General features: G+C 30.6%; 1 protein-coding gene across 1 annotated transcript in view; it reads right to left on the reverse strand.

The window, feature by feature from the left end:
- rk (G-protein coupled receptor rickets) overlaps positions 1-13,102 on the reverse strand; it is a 71,272-nt gene extending 58,170 nt beyond the window's left edge. The window contains exons 1-2 of the mRNA XM_085940186.1: positions 13,065-13,102; positions 12,151-12,294 (exon numbers count right to left, since the gene is read on the reverse strand). Of these exons, the coding sequence (XP_085796312.1) occupies positions 12,151-12,294; positions 13,065-13,102 (182 nt within the window). The remainder of the gene's footprint in view (positions 1-12,150; positions 12,295-13,064) is intronic.
- Positions 13,103-17,114: the final 4,012 nt, after the last annotated feature.

Here is a 17,114-nt window from a genome sequence, read left to right on the forward strand (position 1 = left end):
ATAATTATTTAATATTCATGCTATATAAAAGTTATATTCACTCACGTATCTATTGAGACAGCATGAAAACCTTAATTTTCATTAGCCAGCGTTTTTCCTATCGGGCGATTCCAGACGTGAAACTCAGCCGATAGTTTATGCATTTGATTTAGCTTTATTATTATGAAGTCGTATATTCATAAAAAAACAACAACGTAATATACTATCATAGATAAATGGGTGGTAAGCTTTATGAATTCAATTTCTCAATAACAGTCAAAGACTTTATACATATTTTCTTTTTTGGGGAGTCGTTTTCTATCGAAAATTGATGACAAAATTGTAATAAGTACGTCTTCTTTAACTTTCCAATGATTTAAATATTGTATCGATTTCCAAAATTGATATAGTCATCGAATAAACTGTCTCCGAAATATACAGCATTTATCTTTGACTAGCTGAGCCAGTTGGCGGTCGCCAGTCTGTCTCGCCAGATCTTGCAGACGGCTTGGCGGTGTTGGATTTTAATATAATTGTGAAGTATGCATAGAATTTTTCCTTCAGAATGGATTTTTATTCACCTAAGACAGTTTGACATTTCGCCGATTTGCATGTCGTCTCTGCCAATATAAATTTGGGGTCATATGCGTAGTCTATTCTGGAATCTGGCCTTCACAATATCGTCGGATACTACTTCAGACTGATAGGCCTAGCAGAACAGCTGGCAATCGCCGATTGGCACTACTGACATTTTAATAGAATATAATATGTTTATATATTGCACTTTTTCATTCATTCTTATTTGTTTTCGTTGAACTAAGAACATACATTACACATCATGTTGTTGGTTAGAATTTATAATTCATTGAATCCTGCCTAAACCAAACAATAGTAGTTATAATATTATTCTATCTATTAAATATCCAAAATGATGTATAATTTAATAGCATAATTTTAAATATTTTATGGACAGATACGTATTATGGCTTGGTTTTCCCAGGGTTAATTTGAATTTTTAAAACTAATTAACACCATCTGTAAATTGTAGTCTTAGTTCAATGTAAACAAATACGTATAACTGACAAAGTTTAGTCTGTACTATCTATGGTGGATCCACCCTACCTCCACCCATCGCCACTACAGGATAGTCTAATTATTCATACATTTAGATTATTGCGTTATAATACGTTTTATTTATTCAATGGGGGAAGATCCCATTAGATTGAAAAAATGTAAAAACTATTTCTCATAATGTTTATTAAGATACTCGTAATTACCACCCTGAAGCGGTGTATCCATATGCTTTGCTTATGAACAAAAATGGTATTTTATGTTAAAAATCTTTAAAGTACTTAATATACTAATGAATAAATTCCAACATGCTAAATTTATTATTTAAAAAAATATCTGGGTGGGGATACAAAAAAAGTATTATTTTTATCATGTACAAAAGTGGAAAAAGTAGCAGGTATCTACTTACATACTGTACCTAATTGTGTAATAAAAATGTCATAATTGACTATATTTTACTATAAGTATATTATATTTCACTTATAAATGATGAATGATAAGATAGCAAACAACATGCACAATAAGAAGCATTATTGGAATTTTATTTTTATTGAGTAGGTATTAATAGTTACTAATGATATAAAAGAAGAAGAAAGGTTACTGTAATTTTATATACAATAATTATTATTATAAAATATATAAACATCATTAATTTTTAATTACCTACTTGTATTAAACGTCACATCAATTTCATTTACCTACCTAAATGTAAAAATAATACAATTATTCCTGAATCACGATAACTACCTATCTATTTTACATGGAAGTATGTGATACTTCACTTGATCTGACAATAGTATACATCTGACATTTATAGTCAATTTTTCAGGGGGTTCAAAAAACTGTTTTTGTCGGTATCAGTATTATTTTTATTTTTCAAGTGAAATGATTTAATATTAGTACTAAAACAATCATTTAAAGATGTAGGGAAATTGTAATGTCATAATAAAATAAATCAAGCAGATAGATAATATTTCTTTTTAGTTTCTAGATACTTCGATGCAGATAGACACCATTTTCCACGTCAAATTTGAGCATTTTAGGATTTTTTTCGTAGAACAATAATATTTCCATTCGATCCGTCACCATTTTGTACAAAATACACCAATAACCTAGAATAATACAATAATACATATAACCCCAAAACTGCAGATAGATACTATTGTCAGATCAACGTCGACTTACTATAATATTGAGAAAAACGTAATATGTACTTATATAATGTAGTTTCTTATTTATTAAGTCTGAAATTATTCAATTTATTGATAGAAGTATTAAAATTATCTTCATCTTATAATAAATGTCTTGATTGAAATTGATTATGTATGGGTGCTTATAGAAATGTCACATTTTTTCGATTGTTTCTGCAAATTCTAAATTTGAATTCTGACACGACAAATGAACTTGTGATATGCGAAAACAATTGATAATCAATCATATATTTCAGTTTGACAGATAAGTGGCAGTGAAGTGGTTTTAGATTATATTTTCGTAGTAATTAGTGAGGAAATATGCATTTATTTCTAGTTAAATCTCACAGTACACCAATGTGGCGATTTTAAATTTGAATAGTTTTGTGGAATAATCATTTTGATTTGTGAAATATCGATTACATAGAAAGTATTAAGCGACAATATAATTAATTTGTCGTAGATGGCCAGCAAGATGCAAAAATGTATGGTGGCGGATATAAAACGCGATTTAAAAACGATATTATCTGTGATTGTGTCGAGTTTTATCAGATCGTGCCGGATTCAAATGGAAGTAGATTCGCGACTCCAAAAATTGAAGTGAATTCCTTTAATAATCAACAAAATGGTATTTAAATTTTAAAAATTGGTGTTTTTTCCAAAATCTCTTAGGATAATAATATATAGGAGATTTACGACGCAATGGTGGTGAATCACCAGGTAAATTTATTAAGTTATTCACATTAAATTTATTACCGAGCGTCTTAAACGTTGGACTATTTTTTGCGAGAACAAAAGACTAATAAAAAGCAACATCAATATTACTCTAAAATCTCTTGGATAACACACTAATTTCTTATTTCAACTCCACTTTGTTGGTTTTTCAATATTGTCAATTTGATGTATGCACCCTCGAAATCTCGTCAATTTGAATTGAGCATAATCTTAAATAAATTGACAGAGAAATGATATATTTTAAAAATCGTGTTTTCTATCCGCCACCATACTTCTTTATACCTTTTCGTCAATCTGTCACAAATTAATTGTAACGTCGTTTAATACAATAAATAACAATAATTATTCTAGAAAAACATATATACGGATAATAGTTTTTAAAAAGAACATTAAATTTTTAAATATAAAATATTAGGGTTGCCAGGATCTAGATTATAATATTACTGGTGTGGCATTATTTTCTAGCACATTATATTATTTTACATCATTTATATTAATAAGAATTATAATAATATCAATAATTAAATAATACATAATATATAATGGCTTTTGTTCGTTTATTAGTACTATCTACCATAGTATTAAATGCATGTTTATCAGAAAATAAAATTTAGCAATGAGATAGTAAGATAAGGTAAGTTAGATAAGGATAAAAATAATTAGGTACCTTCATATTATATTTGTTAGACTTCTTTTTTACTTTCATAATAATTTAAAAATTATCGTTTTTGCTCATATATGCCAAGCATATGACCCGATCACAGAATGAAATTTATAAAAAACCTTTTACGATAAATAGTTGTTAGCATTTGACCAATCCATTGGGTTCATGCTTTACTCCGCAGTTGGCTCCGTTAGTAATTATTATTCTCGTGATATATCTTATATTATTTGATACTAGAAGGCCTGAAAAACTCGATCATGAATTATATGACAATATACATAGTATAAATATATTTCACAACCAACATTGGTGGATCAATTAATTATGTATATATTAAGTATATTTTCATTGATACAGTTGATAATATTCAACTATTGGGTATAATAATAGATAATTACAATATTCGATCTTCAGATAATTAGACCCAATCAGCGGTTTGGGCTTACGTTTAAATTGATGGGTTAATGACTGAACAAACCATTTATTGTGACATAATTAACTTAGTTAAGTCGTGTAAGCGTATTCCGAAAAGAGATAAAACTTGATTTTACACAAGATTTTTCAGTATAAAATTGGTGTCAGTTCATGGTAAAGCCAGTGCTAACACGTATCGTAACATATCTTCTAGAATAAGAGCGCAGAGATTGAATAACTCGCAGGGTACGAGAATAAACAAAGGAAATACGTAGGTAGACAACCTTTCTCTGTTTACTGAAAGGTTTTGCGGTGAATTTGAAAAGCCTTAGTTGAAAACCTCACATAAAATTTACGGTACGTACCAGATTATTATGTTAATTATATATCATCATCATCATCTTCTCCATCATAATAAGTGGCCCAACAATACAAACATACACATATTACATATTAAAGTGGAATAAGTACTACAAAAAAAAATGCGTTTTATTAAATCAAACAACAGTATGAACATACGAACATAGACCCCTCCAAACCAATCCGTCTCGCCACACTCGATCTTAATAGAGCGTATCACGAGGCCCTACGTTTGGATGTGAAGCATCAGTAGTTTTTTACGTCTGGGAATGTCTCAGAAGCAAATGCTCTCAAGTAACCTTTGACTGAGTTTACTCAGAGGCGTAATTAAAAAAAAGTGCTATGGGAGAGAAAGACAAGGAGACTTAACAATACTGACATTAAAAATTATGTGTAGAGATTTTCACGTCCGCAATAAGACGCCGTATTATTTTTAAATGCAATATAATTGGCCTTTGTGGCGACCAGGTCGGACGGCCCGATAGGCCCAACAGCTAGTTGGACCGACTTAAGCATCTCTTCCCTCTTGGAGCACATTCTTGCACATTCCCAGAGGATATGGTTTGCATCCTGTAGTTTTCCGCCACATGGACATGTTGGCCGGGTAACAAGTCCAAGATCGTAGAGCTTGGCAGCGAATCCACCATGGCCTGTCAAAAACTGACCGGTGTAGTGGTCAGGAGTTAATTTGGTTATCTCCAATCGCCATTGTATATTCGGAAAGAACAAATAATATGTGTGCCTGCCCTTGGTAGAAGCATTTCACTTTCGCTGGCTCGCAATTCAGCATGGCAGTCGTAGCACAGTGGTAATGCACAAGGCGCGATACCCAAGAGACGCAGGCTCGATTCCTGCCGGGTGTCTTATTTTTTCAAAAAAGATTTTTTCTATTGGCTATATTTTCTTATGAGTGTTTTAAAAAGTATGTATATTCATTAATAATTTTATTAAAGTAACACTTTATAAATATACTGGAGTACTATAAAGAATGATTTATAAAAAAATAAGTTTTGAACTATTCCATTGGAATCGTTTGTGTCCCAGGGTTCGCATTTTATCGCATCTTCAGGCACTATGCCTACTCACCGATGGTAAATTCACACTGACAACGAAAACGGTTAATCCATGTGTACGAATTTGTTTTTTTAATTAAAACACACATATCGTTAACTTTTTGCAAATAACAAAAGCGCAAAAAACGGCTCAAATGGAATACCTAGTACAGAATTTAAATTTAAATTCAATCAAGTACCCTCCCCATGGTCGACAGTATTAATTTGAATAATAATTGTAACTATCGGTTGAAAGTACTGGAATTAGAATTATATCATTGTTTACTAAAATTAAAATAACTTAAATACCTACCAATTATTATTATGAGGTGGTATATAAATATTAAGTACTTAAAATTTGCAACTATTCTTCATTGACAAATATTAAGCAGAACTGTATAAAAATAAAGTGTTTATTAGATAGATAAAATTTAATTTAATAATTAATAATGTTTTACTTGTGGTAAAAATATTTAATATTGTATATAGAATTAATTATTATTTTAACTTGCCACTTATCAAGTCTTTTCCGTTTTTCGTGGCACGAGTATCTATCTACCTATAATATTCTGTACATAGTTACTAAGTTTTATGTAAATTTTAATTAAACTTATCGTGGTTTTTGTTTTAATTTACTAACAGAATATTTTGACATGTTCCCGAAAATTCGTTTGTATCTAAAAGTTTACTCATAATAATTAAAGCCTGTTCCAATTTTAATTTAGTAGAAAATTAAGTTTTACTCCCGAAAAATTAATATCTTCCATTTTTTCCATTTGATATAGGTACATTGATGATTTGATAATACAATGTAAAAGTTTAACGGGAATGGGACGATTTGGCACCGCGAACTGGCCTCCGGCGATTGGCCTCCGGTAATTGGCCGCCGGTACAATCGGACGCCGGCCCAATTAGACGCTGACCCAATTGGCCTCCGGGAGGATTGGACGCCGCACAGTTGAATTAAATGCGCAAAGGAATAGACGTACGTTACGATTTGTTGGAGTAAATAAGCAAGTCAGTTTAATATGCTTCTATCTTCTCAGTAGTTGTACCTTATACATTTCGCGCTTGACACATTTTTAATATATATTGAGAATAATTATGATGTTTATTAAAAGAAAATAATTCTTCCCTCGTTAAAACTTAAAGATGTGCATAATCAATTAATTTATTGTCTATACATGGATACTTATTTATATTTACAACAGATATTAAAAATAATGTTAGATGTTAGAATGAAAATAACATTAGGTATATTTCAGCGTTTTATCGACTTAATATTATAATAAAGCTTAAACATGTATATTATTATGCATAAATGCGTATTTTAAGATAGTATGAAATTACAAACAAAATATTAAGTAAGTTATCTGCGAAGTATAAATGTTTCAGTAGTTTGATTGATAAACTACTTAGGTACTGGGTGCCGGACGTGCAATTTTTGTAAGAGAGACAAAAAGGTTAACTAAAGAAAATTATAAACAATTATCGATGTTGTAAGTGAGGACTAACGTACTAGGGCCCGCCTCGGACTGTAGTATATATTCTTTTATTGTAATAGATTTGGTAGAGGAAGGAGTGATTCTTCTGGCATTGCGGCCACGGTGAAATTAGTTTGCAATGGTGTTAGTGTCATTTGAAAGTGATGATACCAATACAGAAATGAGTCATCCACTGAATCTGATACCATTGTAGCAACGGTTTAATATTCTTAAAATAGAAAATAAATAAATATGTTACTTACTTTATTGTTGGGTAGAAGAGAAAAGTATTTACGTAAACATCTATAAATCATATTAGGAATATATAAATATAGAGGAAAATAGAATATGGAAAATAAAGTTTTTCCATTTGCAAGGAAAACTGCATTTAGTTCTTGCGTTCTCGGAAAATTTAACAGAAAATTTCTTCACAAAGCAGATTTATTTGTCATTCAACTAGTGATTTACGTGTGTTATTCTTTATTTCGCAATATGTACTCAGAGAAGTATTTGCTTCGAAAAAAAAATTTTAGAATAGCGTACACTATCATAGTTATAATAATAATAAATATTTCTCATCATTTGATTAATTATTTGTAATTAAATGAAACACAATTATATAGTACTCACTATAATTCTTATATTCTATAATTATTCACTATAACACTTATAATTCCACTTTTTAATTAAATTCTGTACCGGTTTTGTCCTCTTCAAGGAAACATTATCAACTGAGTTTAGATTTGGTTGAAAATGTCCCCTTAAAGAGGACGAAACCGGTACATAATTTAATTAAACAGTGGAATAAGTACTATACAATTGTGTTTCCATTAATTATAAATAATTGATCAAATAATACAATGCAGTTCCACCATGAATTGACAGTTAACACTATAAAAGAAAAATAAATATTTCCATAATATATTGAATTTTCTTTATAAAATGGCTAGTAAAATAAGCCTTTTAAAGTAATTTAGATTATTAAAAAAAAAAAAAAGAAGATAATTACCACAGAATTGTAAGTAGGTACATGGCTTTTCCTATGGAGCCAAGTGATACTCTACTACGTGTCATATTGTATTGTATATGAATAAGTATGGAAGAGTTACTCCAATGATACCACAAAACTCAAGAGAAAAGTATGGTCTTGACTCTTGTGAAAAGTGAAAAGTTACTCGCATTTCCCATACAGACGCGGTATAAGAAGCAGAAGCGATTTTCTTTGATGAAGATGGTACAATCAGTTCATCAGAGATTTAAAAGGGGCCTCGAAATATTCTTAAATAGTCAAACATTTACTAAATTAAACCAGCATTTTTAAAAGTTACGTATTCATCACAAATTGGGAATAATATATTTCCCATGGCTTAAAAAAATACCTGCAACTAACATCGAACGGGCTCATAATGTAAGTAGGCATATAAAAAAGTAAGCCAATAATATTATGTGTCATACTGTCATTTTCAATACTAATTAATTACGTTTAAAGAATGTGATTTATGGTTTTTGATTGCAATTTTATCATGAGGAGCTTCAAAATCGATCGGCTGACATATCACTAAGCCCGACACTGAGAAGAAGTAGTATAACATACATGATATTGTATGGTTTTAAGCCTTATTAATGTTATACAATATATTATTCAAGTTTAATTAAATTCTTTTGACTGAATTGCCATTGTGAATTGCGATGACATAACTTTGTATGCAGCTTGCGAGCGATATGACGACAAGATTATCCGCAGTTGAATGGAAAACGTTTAGGAAAACCGAACTGCGCGCATAAAGAAGTCGAATAAATGCAACTCTGTCCGATTAGGTTCCATATAAAATGCATTTTATCTTATGCAAAGAATTTTCTCACAGGGCGAATCACAACTTGCTATGGATATCAATTTTTGTCGTATTTTTCATATTATCTAAAATTTTATTGGACCCTTATATTTTAGATTTCCACATTCACTGCATTTTTATAAATAATAAAAAGTTAATACATTTTCATTTATACATTATAGAAGGTGAAAGGAGAATGGAAAAGGATATAAATTATAATCATGATAATATGTTATATAAAGTAGACAATTTGATAACGATTTGAGAGATAGTTAAAACAGTTACATGTAAATTGTACGTATTACATTTCACCGTGGCACAGTTCGCCGCGAGCTTTCTTATCGGAAAGAGATAACCGTATACCATACGGTCATCTCCATAGCACCGAGATGATAGTTGTTCGTGGAACATTCCAGACAATAATGTTCCAATTTTAATGGATTCAATATGAACATTAATTTCATAGTGATTAGTTTCAAATATCTGAAAATAACATCATTATTTGAATTCAAGAAGAATGAAAACCTAACCTAACCTCACCTAACTTAACTGAACGTAACCTAACCTAACAAATAATCCAGTATATCGGCTATTTTCAAAATATTCTTTGCCGCTGGCTTTCTGTAAACCGACAAGAACCGTGTTATTTAGACATGAATTTTATATCAGTACCATACGACCCAAAGAGGTTGGACGGCCTTTAATATACGACCATATAAATTTTCGATACAACCGATTAATTCACGATGAAGTGTGATACGGCGAACTGCGAACTGTGGACACGAATTAAAACAATATTAAGATATTATATCGTCAATCAAAACTATTGAGCGACCTATCGTTTAACCTTAAATCATAATAGGATCCAGAGCAAAGATTTAATGAGTTGACCAAATGCCCAACTGTATCTCAGATAGTCTAAACCAGCGGTTCTAAAACTTTTAAAATTTGCTGCGTGGCGGCCCCTTTAAAAATTGTTCGATGGCTCGCGGACCCTTTTAATAAAAAAAAAAGTTGCGTATATTTTGAAATTTTGTCTTGATAGATAAGTAGTGTAGAAAAAGCCATCTCACACTCATACGTGGTTGCGAATGGAATCAGCACTCTTAGAGCCATCTTTGCAACATTAGAATAGGTATGTGCCATTTCAATCCAAAAATCACTACAACACGTTTCATGGAAAATATGTTTTGCACCCCCATCATTTCACTAATGGAGAGTACAAATTTAATATGTTATTGATAAATGATGGTATTTTTCAAATTCTCGTAGGGTCAGAAAAATAGTAAGAAATTTCTTCGCTAAGAATGAATACATGCTGTTTCATCACCTCAAGTATATCGTCATCGATTTCAAGCTCATTTTCATCAATATATGTGTTCAGCTGTGGAAATAAGGCAAAATTCTTCCTCTCAAACTTTACAATCCATAGTTCGAGCTTCATTTTGAAAGCTATCAATTTTTAGTGACAATGGAGCACTATGATATCTTTTCCTTACAGCGCCAGGTCGATAGAATTCACAGATTCAAATATGTCTACCAAAAATGACAGGAAAATACGAAAACGGACATCGGAGAATTTTTCGTGTGTGTTTGGTTTTGTATCTTTCAAAAAGTGCTGAATTTCTTGATGTAGAATGAAAACTTTCTCAACAAAAGCCATCTCACGTGCAAGAGTGATAGAAATTCGGAATCGCTTTCTTTGCATAACTCAGAAAACAAACTAGAGTTAAGTGCGTTTGATTTAATGAAGTTTACTGGTGTAATCACATAGTTGAGAACATTTTTCAACCCGTCAGGTATGATTTTTACCATTAAGGCTTGGCGATAAATAGTACAGCGTAAACCAATAATATTTGGGGACTTTTGCTTAACCAAAGTTTGAAAACCAGAACGGCAACCAAGCATAGCTTACAAAACCCAAAAATACTACATGATATAATTATTATAAAAATATAAATTTATAAAAAAGTATAAATATGCGTTCGTTTTTCGCGATCCTCCAGGGGACCGCGGACCCCAGTTTGAAAAACGCTGGTCTAAACAATATAATATAAAACAATATACCGCACTGTGACGGTAATCATATACTTCTACTTTTTTACTTAAATTCACCATTACCATAAATATTATCCATGAACACACACACATTGGATATTGCCATATATATATTATGGTGATCTTGATGTCATATAGTAAATTATAGTTATCGTTTTTGAAGCCTTTGTATATATCAGTAATTGAAAATTTACGCTGTTATACTAAGAATTCTGAATCACCTTGTGGTTATATTATGAAAGAAATTTCTTGGAAATTTGAACGGAAAAGCTAGGTTTTTACAAGAGGCTTACGGGAAATTCAAATGCATTTCTCTATTAGAAAATCCTTGTACGTTACGGTATGATTAAAAATTTTACAATTGCGAGTATGCTCAGAGCAAAATATTATATAATCTTTTTGAAATATAATCAAATAAGTAAAATATGTTATTTAATATTACGGAATATTTTATTTATAAATGCCAGTAGAGTAGTTTACATCGTGTGTATTTACTTCCAACAGCATAAACATCAAATATATAATATTTATAAGTAGGTTTACTTTCATATTAAATAATGAATATGTGAATTTTGTTTAGTTTCTGTAGTAGGTATCGTAACATTTTGCAGACTGATTGGAGTTTTAGTTTACACATTTCTTATCATCAACCGAATAAATGAAAACTGTAATACGCTGTATTTTACTGTTATTTGAAATATTTCTTTTTTCAATTCTTCTACTCTAAAAAACAACGTTACCGGATCATTTATAAATATAAAAGCAGACACTTGAACCTTTTCAATCAACAAGTTAGTCATAAAAAATATAATATCTGATTGAATTATGACAAGTAAAAATTTAGATCTTTCAATATAGAAATTCATTAGCTATATAAATGAACATATTTCAAAAACTTCTATTCAAAATTTAGAAACAAATTTCTACTGAGGAATACATATTTCTCAGAATACATTACGTCTGAATAAAATATTAGTTACTAAAATTATGCAAGATCTTTGTCTTAGTGCATTTTTAAAACCAAACTTTAAAAGAATTTGTATGAATATATTATTATATGTATTCATAAGAATATTTTATTTACATAACAAACAAATTACGACCGCTACTTGGTTAAATTGATTTGGATAGGCTGGAATATGTAAGATAATTTACGAACATTTAAAAACTATGAACATATTATATAATGTTTTTTATCAAACATATAGATGTAGGGTTTTGGAAGATATGAGGTATGAATTTTGTAAGTCATCATTCCGGTTAGTGTTGTCTTAAATGAAATAACTCAAAATTAAAAGTGCATGTACTTACAAGTAGGTGAGTTTCGTCAGGTGTTTCAAAGCGCCACTCGGAATCTGAGAAAGACCGCATCCGTGAAGCAGTAGTCGTTTAAGCCGCGGAATCGGCTTGAACACATCTGGATGAATATCTCCAAGCTTGTTGTCTGACAGAACCCTGAAAACATAATCAACACAACTTAGATAGAGTTTGTGATTTATCAACGTATTTAAGTTCTCTTGATTCGAGACTTCTCGAATTGAAGGGTATTAATTGATTTCTTGAGAAATCCAGATTGGTTTATGGTTTCTCAAGATGTTTTTTAGCTCTTTTGAGCATTTTTTTTAACCGGCATAATTAAAAAAAATAATTCAGAATCAAAGTCGATAGCTTTTTTCAGATTTTACTGCATAAATTTTTTGACATTCCGATTGCGTTCGGAAGCTTTTTTTCAATTTCAACTTTTCTATTTTGCCTACTAAAAATTTTCACGAATTTTCGAGAATCTCATTGATTTTCTCAAATTTTGAAAAATTAATTTCTACATATATGAGATTTACTTCTGAATACTTCTTGAGAATTTCTGAAATGAGATTTTTCAATTACAACCTCTAGTAGATGACTATAATAATTATATTGGTTTCACGAAGACTAATCTATTTTTTTAATGATTCACAGGCATGCATAAATTGCCCGCAGTTCATTATTACACAAACTATGCATTTCGATTCAGCGATGCTGTTCCGCTGAACAGCTACTAATCCTACATAGAAAACTTGTTATCAGAATCAGATACCAATAGTTATCTCGAATTCATAAATCTGGGATTACATTGATTTACCCCTCCAAAAAACATTAACCAAGAAGTTAGTGAAAAAAATACAAGAAAGGTACAACCATGAACTACATATTGTAAACGCTGTACATATATAAATCTCCCTTAGTACCATACGTGAAAGTGGGGCGACTCCATTAGGCAGACCATGTCTCAAGAATTCAAGCCACCCAGGTACTAAAAAGGCTAAACTTCATCATACCAAAAGAGAAAACGAGGACTGGGACTGCCTGGGATATGTATCTAGATTATTGTAGTTGGGTTGTGTAAAAAATCGGACAGCATCCCTGAAACTAAGGCTATGGAGAGACCTTCCAGCAGACGGGAAGTAGTCGAATTAGCCAGATTAGTCGAAGTAGCCAGATCCCACACTTGGTTGTAGTACCAATAATTATGGAAATAAAAATGTATCCATATGCTATGTCTTATAAACGAATTAGTAAATTTTCCATTTTACATCGTAGCAGTCTAGTAAACTAAATTAGGTATTTAATAATAATTGAGTTATTTTGACTATCAGCATTAAATATGTTATTTCCGCAATCATGTAAAAGTTAATAAAAGAATATATTAACGACTGAAATGCTATTCTGGATATTTTAACATATAAATTTAAAGAGAACGATTGCAATATAAAAGATATATTATACCATGTATTATAAATAATATAAAACTCGTTAAATCAAGATAAAGGTTATTTTCAAATTTTTTATTGTTAAATTGGCCTTAGATATTTGAAGGATTATAAATATATTACATTATAGTCGTATACGTATTTGTTATCGATAGACTAAAAAAGATATATTTTTCATGTTCTGTGAATTTCTATTGTAATTAAAGCTTCATGCCTCCGAGTATAATCACATTGAAATAATTAAGTGTATGATAGTATCAAGAAAGAAAAAAAACATTCATGCTATTTGTAGGAGAGATGAATTTGCGAAATATATTAGCGAAAGTGTATCTGATGGCTGCCGATAGAGGGCAATTAATTGAATCGTAGCAAGATCTGTTTTTATTGCTTCCCCTTAAATTGGGTCGAGAGGGTCATATGATAATTTAACACAGTGAATAGATGATTTTCCTGATACTAATAACCCATTCGAAAACTATTCGATCTTTAATTAATTATTCAATTAAACACAGGTCCTGTCGATGATTTGAGTCATAACAACAATAAAATATCACTAATAGAGGGTTTTGTAAATTACTCACCAAAATAATTTTCAAAATCAATCTCATGTGTAAAATAATATAGAGTTTTATTAAGGCTATACCTCAGCTGGGGCACGGTCTAAAAAGATCGTGACTAGGCGATGCGCGGATTGTGTAAATGACGCGTGCCGAACGAAATATAATTTGTCATAAAAATTAAACATCCGTCCATTTAATGTTCTGTTTATTATTCTATTTGTAACAATAATAATATATTCATTGACATGTTTCTTTTTCAAGTAAATGGGTAACGTTTTTTAGTCATCTTTACACGGTTTAAGAATTAATACCCCCGTCGCCATCTCGAAACAAATTGACGTGTTCACAGTTCAACTTTCGCTCTCCGATTGCCAGCGAGTCCAAAATTTTGTCGCCCCTATAGTTGAAAATTATTTGCCGTTTCACTGAAGTATGCTCTTATGTTTAGTGTTCGTAATTAGTATCTGAAAATGTATAATATGTATAACATACTATTATGTTATACATCATTAAGTTAGGCAAATATCAGGATACTGTTTTACACAGTGACGTTAACGAGATCAATAATTTAGATTTAGTTTTTAATTTTGGAATAGAAGTTCGTATTTAAGTATGACTTAGAGAATATCAATAAACGAGAGGTACCTTAGTACGGCATGTACCTACGCGGTGATAAAACTCTAGTAACTAACTAAGATGTTTAATGGATGCCATTTTGTCCCGAAAATAGATACTTCCTAATAAACGAGATGAGGGTGGTTTTTATTTACAGAAGGCATTAAAAGCAGGGATGCGAATTTTGGCACTAGAAACGGGGTCAACTTATTTAATATAAGATGGTTTATTATATCTTGAAACATTAGGTACTCTACTTGAATCTGGTTAATATTTCGGGAAGTAGTAAATAGTATTATAGCAATGAGAACGCAATAGTTCCGAAGATAACGAATATTCAACCTTTACGAAGACTTATAAAAATATTAAAAAAACGGCAATTTACTTAAAAAAAATTGTGAAAACGTATTATTTTATTTTTCCATCCCCTATCCACAGCTTTGACACTTCATAATTATTACTATGAATGTTCAATTCTATACTATTTTAAATATCGTTCTCCTCCCCCGACTCGTTGGCTTAATTAGATGCCAATGTTTTTTTTACCTTCCCCTAAAAATCAGTCATACGTAGTAAATAAATAGATACACTAACTTTTCTACGAACGCTAAAAACTCTACAAGACTAGATTGATTTTGAAATCAGACGGAAATGTTTGGATTTATATATCCATACATGAATATTTTACCGACAATAAGTAATTTTCGTTATATATATTGTATATTTTTTTTAAATAATTTACGTGTACAAAATTGTGTAAGTGCTAAATAAAATATATATAGGTAGTTTTATGAAAGTTATTTCGATATATATTTTTACTTTTACGTTTTTAAACAAAATTCACCAATGTTACCAAGCAATGAAATTTAAATATTTTTTTAACACGTGACTGTCAATAATATATTTCTTTCGACCATGTCTGATTCTAATAGGATCATATGGGCCTCCACAGAGTAGAGGTTTGTATTAACAGATTTTGTGTTTTACGAGAAATGGATGTCAGTCACTTGCTCAACCTATTAGGTCCATACCCTGACAGACACAATTGAAAAACTATATGTGTACTTGCCAGACCCATGATTCGAACCTGGGACCCACGGCGTAATAGTCCAACGGTTAAGCCGCGCGGCCACCGTGGGTGTCAATAATATATAGCGAGAAGTAAAATCGTGAGATCAGTATTATAAATATATTTTAAAGTATATAATGCAATTACTAGGGAAATCAATAATTATGTTTTAGGTACGTATAACGGAAATGATGGAATTACGAGGCAAGCAGTGAAAAATTACACGTGAAAGTATTTAAAACTAATCAGTAGGAATGTATCTAAAAATAACAAGAAGAACAATATGTATGTTTACAGATATTATATTTAATTGGTAAGTATATTATTATAAAACCTTAAAATTAAAAAAATATTGTAATATTATTATAATTCCTATATACAATTTTACAGTATTTTTATTCCATTTTATTTATTTAGTCATTTTGCATCCGTTGTAAATGCATCTGATGATACTTATCTTGTATTATAGCTCTCTTACGCTCTCTATTACGCTCTCTATTACGCTCTCTCTCTATCTATACTATCTAGATATATTTTAATCATCAACCGACTACGAACCAATCCTCAATACGTAACCTTCATGCATGAGAGTTATTCGTTTGACCATTGCAATAGTGCAAATAGGTAAATTTAGGTTGTGATAATACTATTGATGAATTCTAAATTTAAATCTAATTAATAATATAAAGTGAATATACTTCTTATCTATCTATACTACGATTAACGTTAACATAAAATTGATAAAGTTAAAGATAGGAAAGACTTTTACTATGTAAAAACTTGTATAGTCTCTTATTATTCAAATTGTATAATTCAAGAGAATAAACAGGAAACGGCAGAAATAAATATATATTTAAATAATATGCAACTAAATCCATTTGTTTTGATGATTCGGTCGTAAAATTTGTAGCGCGCGAAATTTTAGTGGGTGGTTTTATATTATCTGAAAAGTGTAAAAAGGGATTTGATAAAAAAACGGGTTAAAGATATGCAAGCGAGACAGCGAGGCTTTGACTGATGCCACGATTTGCATAAAAATGAATCACCGTGCCGCTAAAAAATATCGCCAAGTTTTGAAACTAGCTACTATGCAATTTTGATGGGTTTCATAATACCTTTGTTTGAAAGAAGAAGAAAAGCAGAAAAACTTGGCAAATATAGACCCTCGGTAAAAGAGAGGTCAAGAAACTTCGAGTAACACATAGTGGCATTGAAAGAGGTGCATATTGGGCATAACATGAGAAAAAAAATCGGTGTGTTTGTGCATAACCTGTTAACTGGAAA

The sequence above is a fragment of the Rhyacophila brunnea genome, unplaced genomic scaffold (genome assembly GCF_057557595.1).
Source record: "Rhyacophila brunnea isolate RB1 unplaced genomic scaffold, BYU_Rbru_1.0 scaffold_12, whole genome shotgun sequence".
In the NCBI taxonomy this organism is placed as follows: domain Eukaryota; kingdom Metazoa; phylum Arthropoda; class Insecta; order Trichoptera; family Rhyacophilidae; genus Rhyacophila; species Rhyacophila brunnea.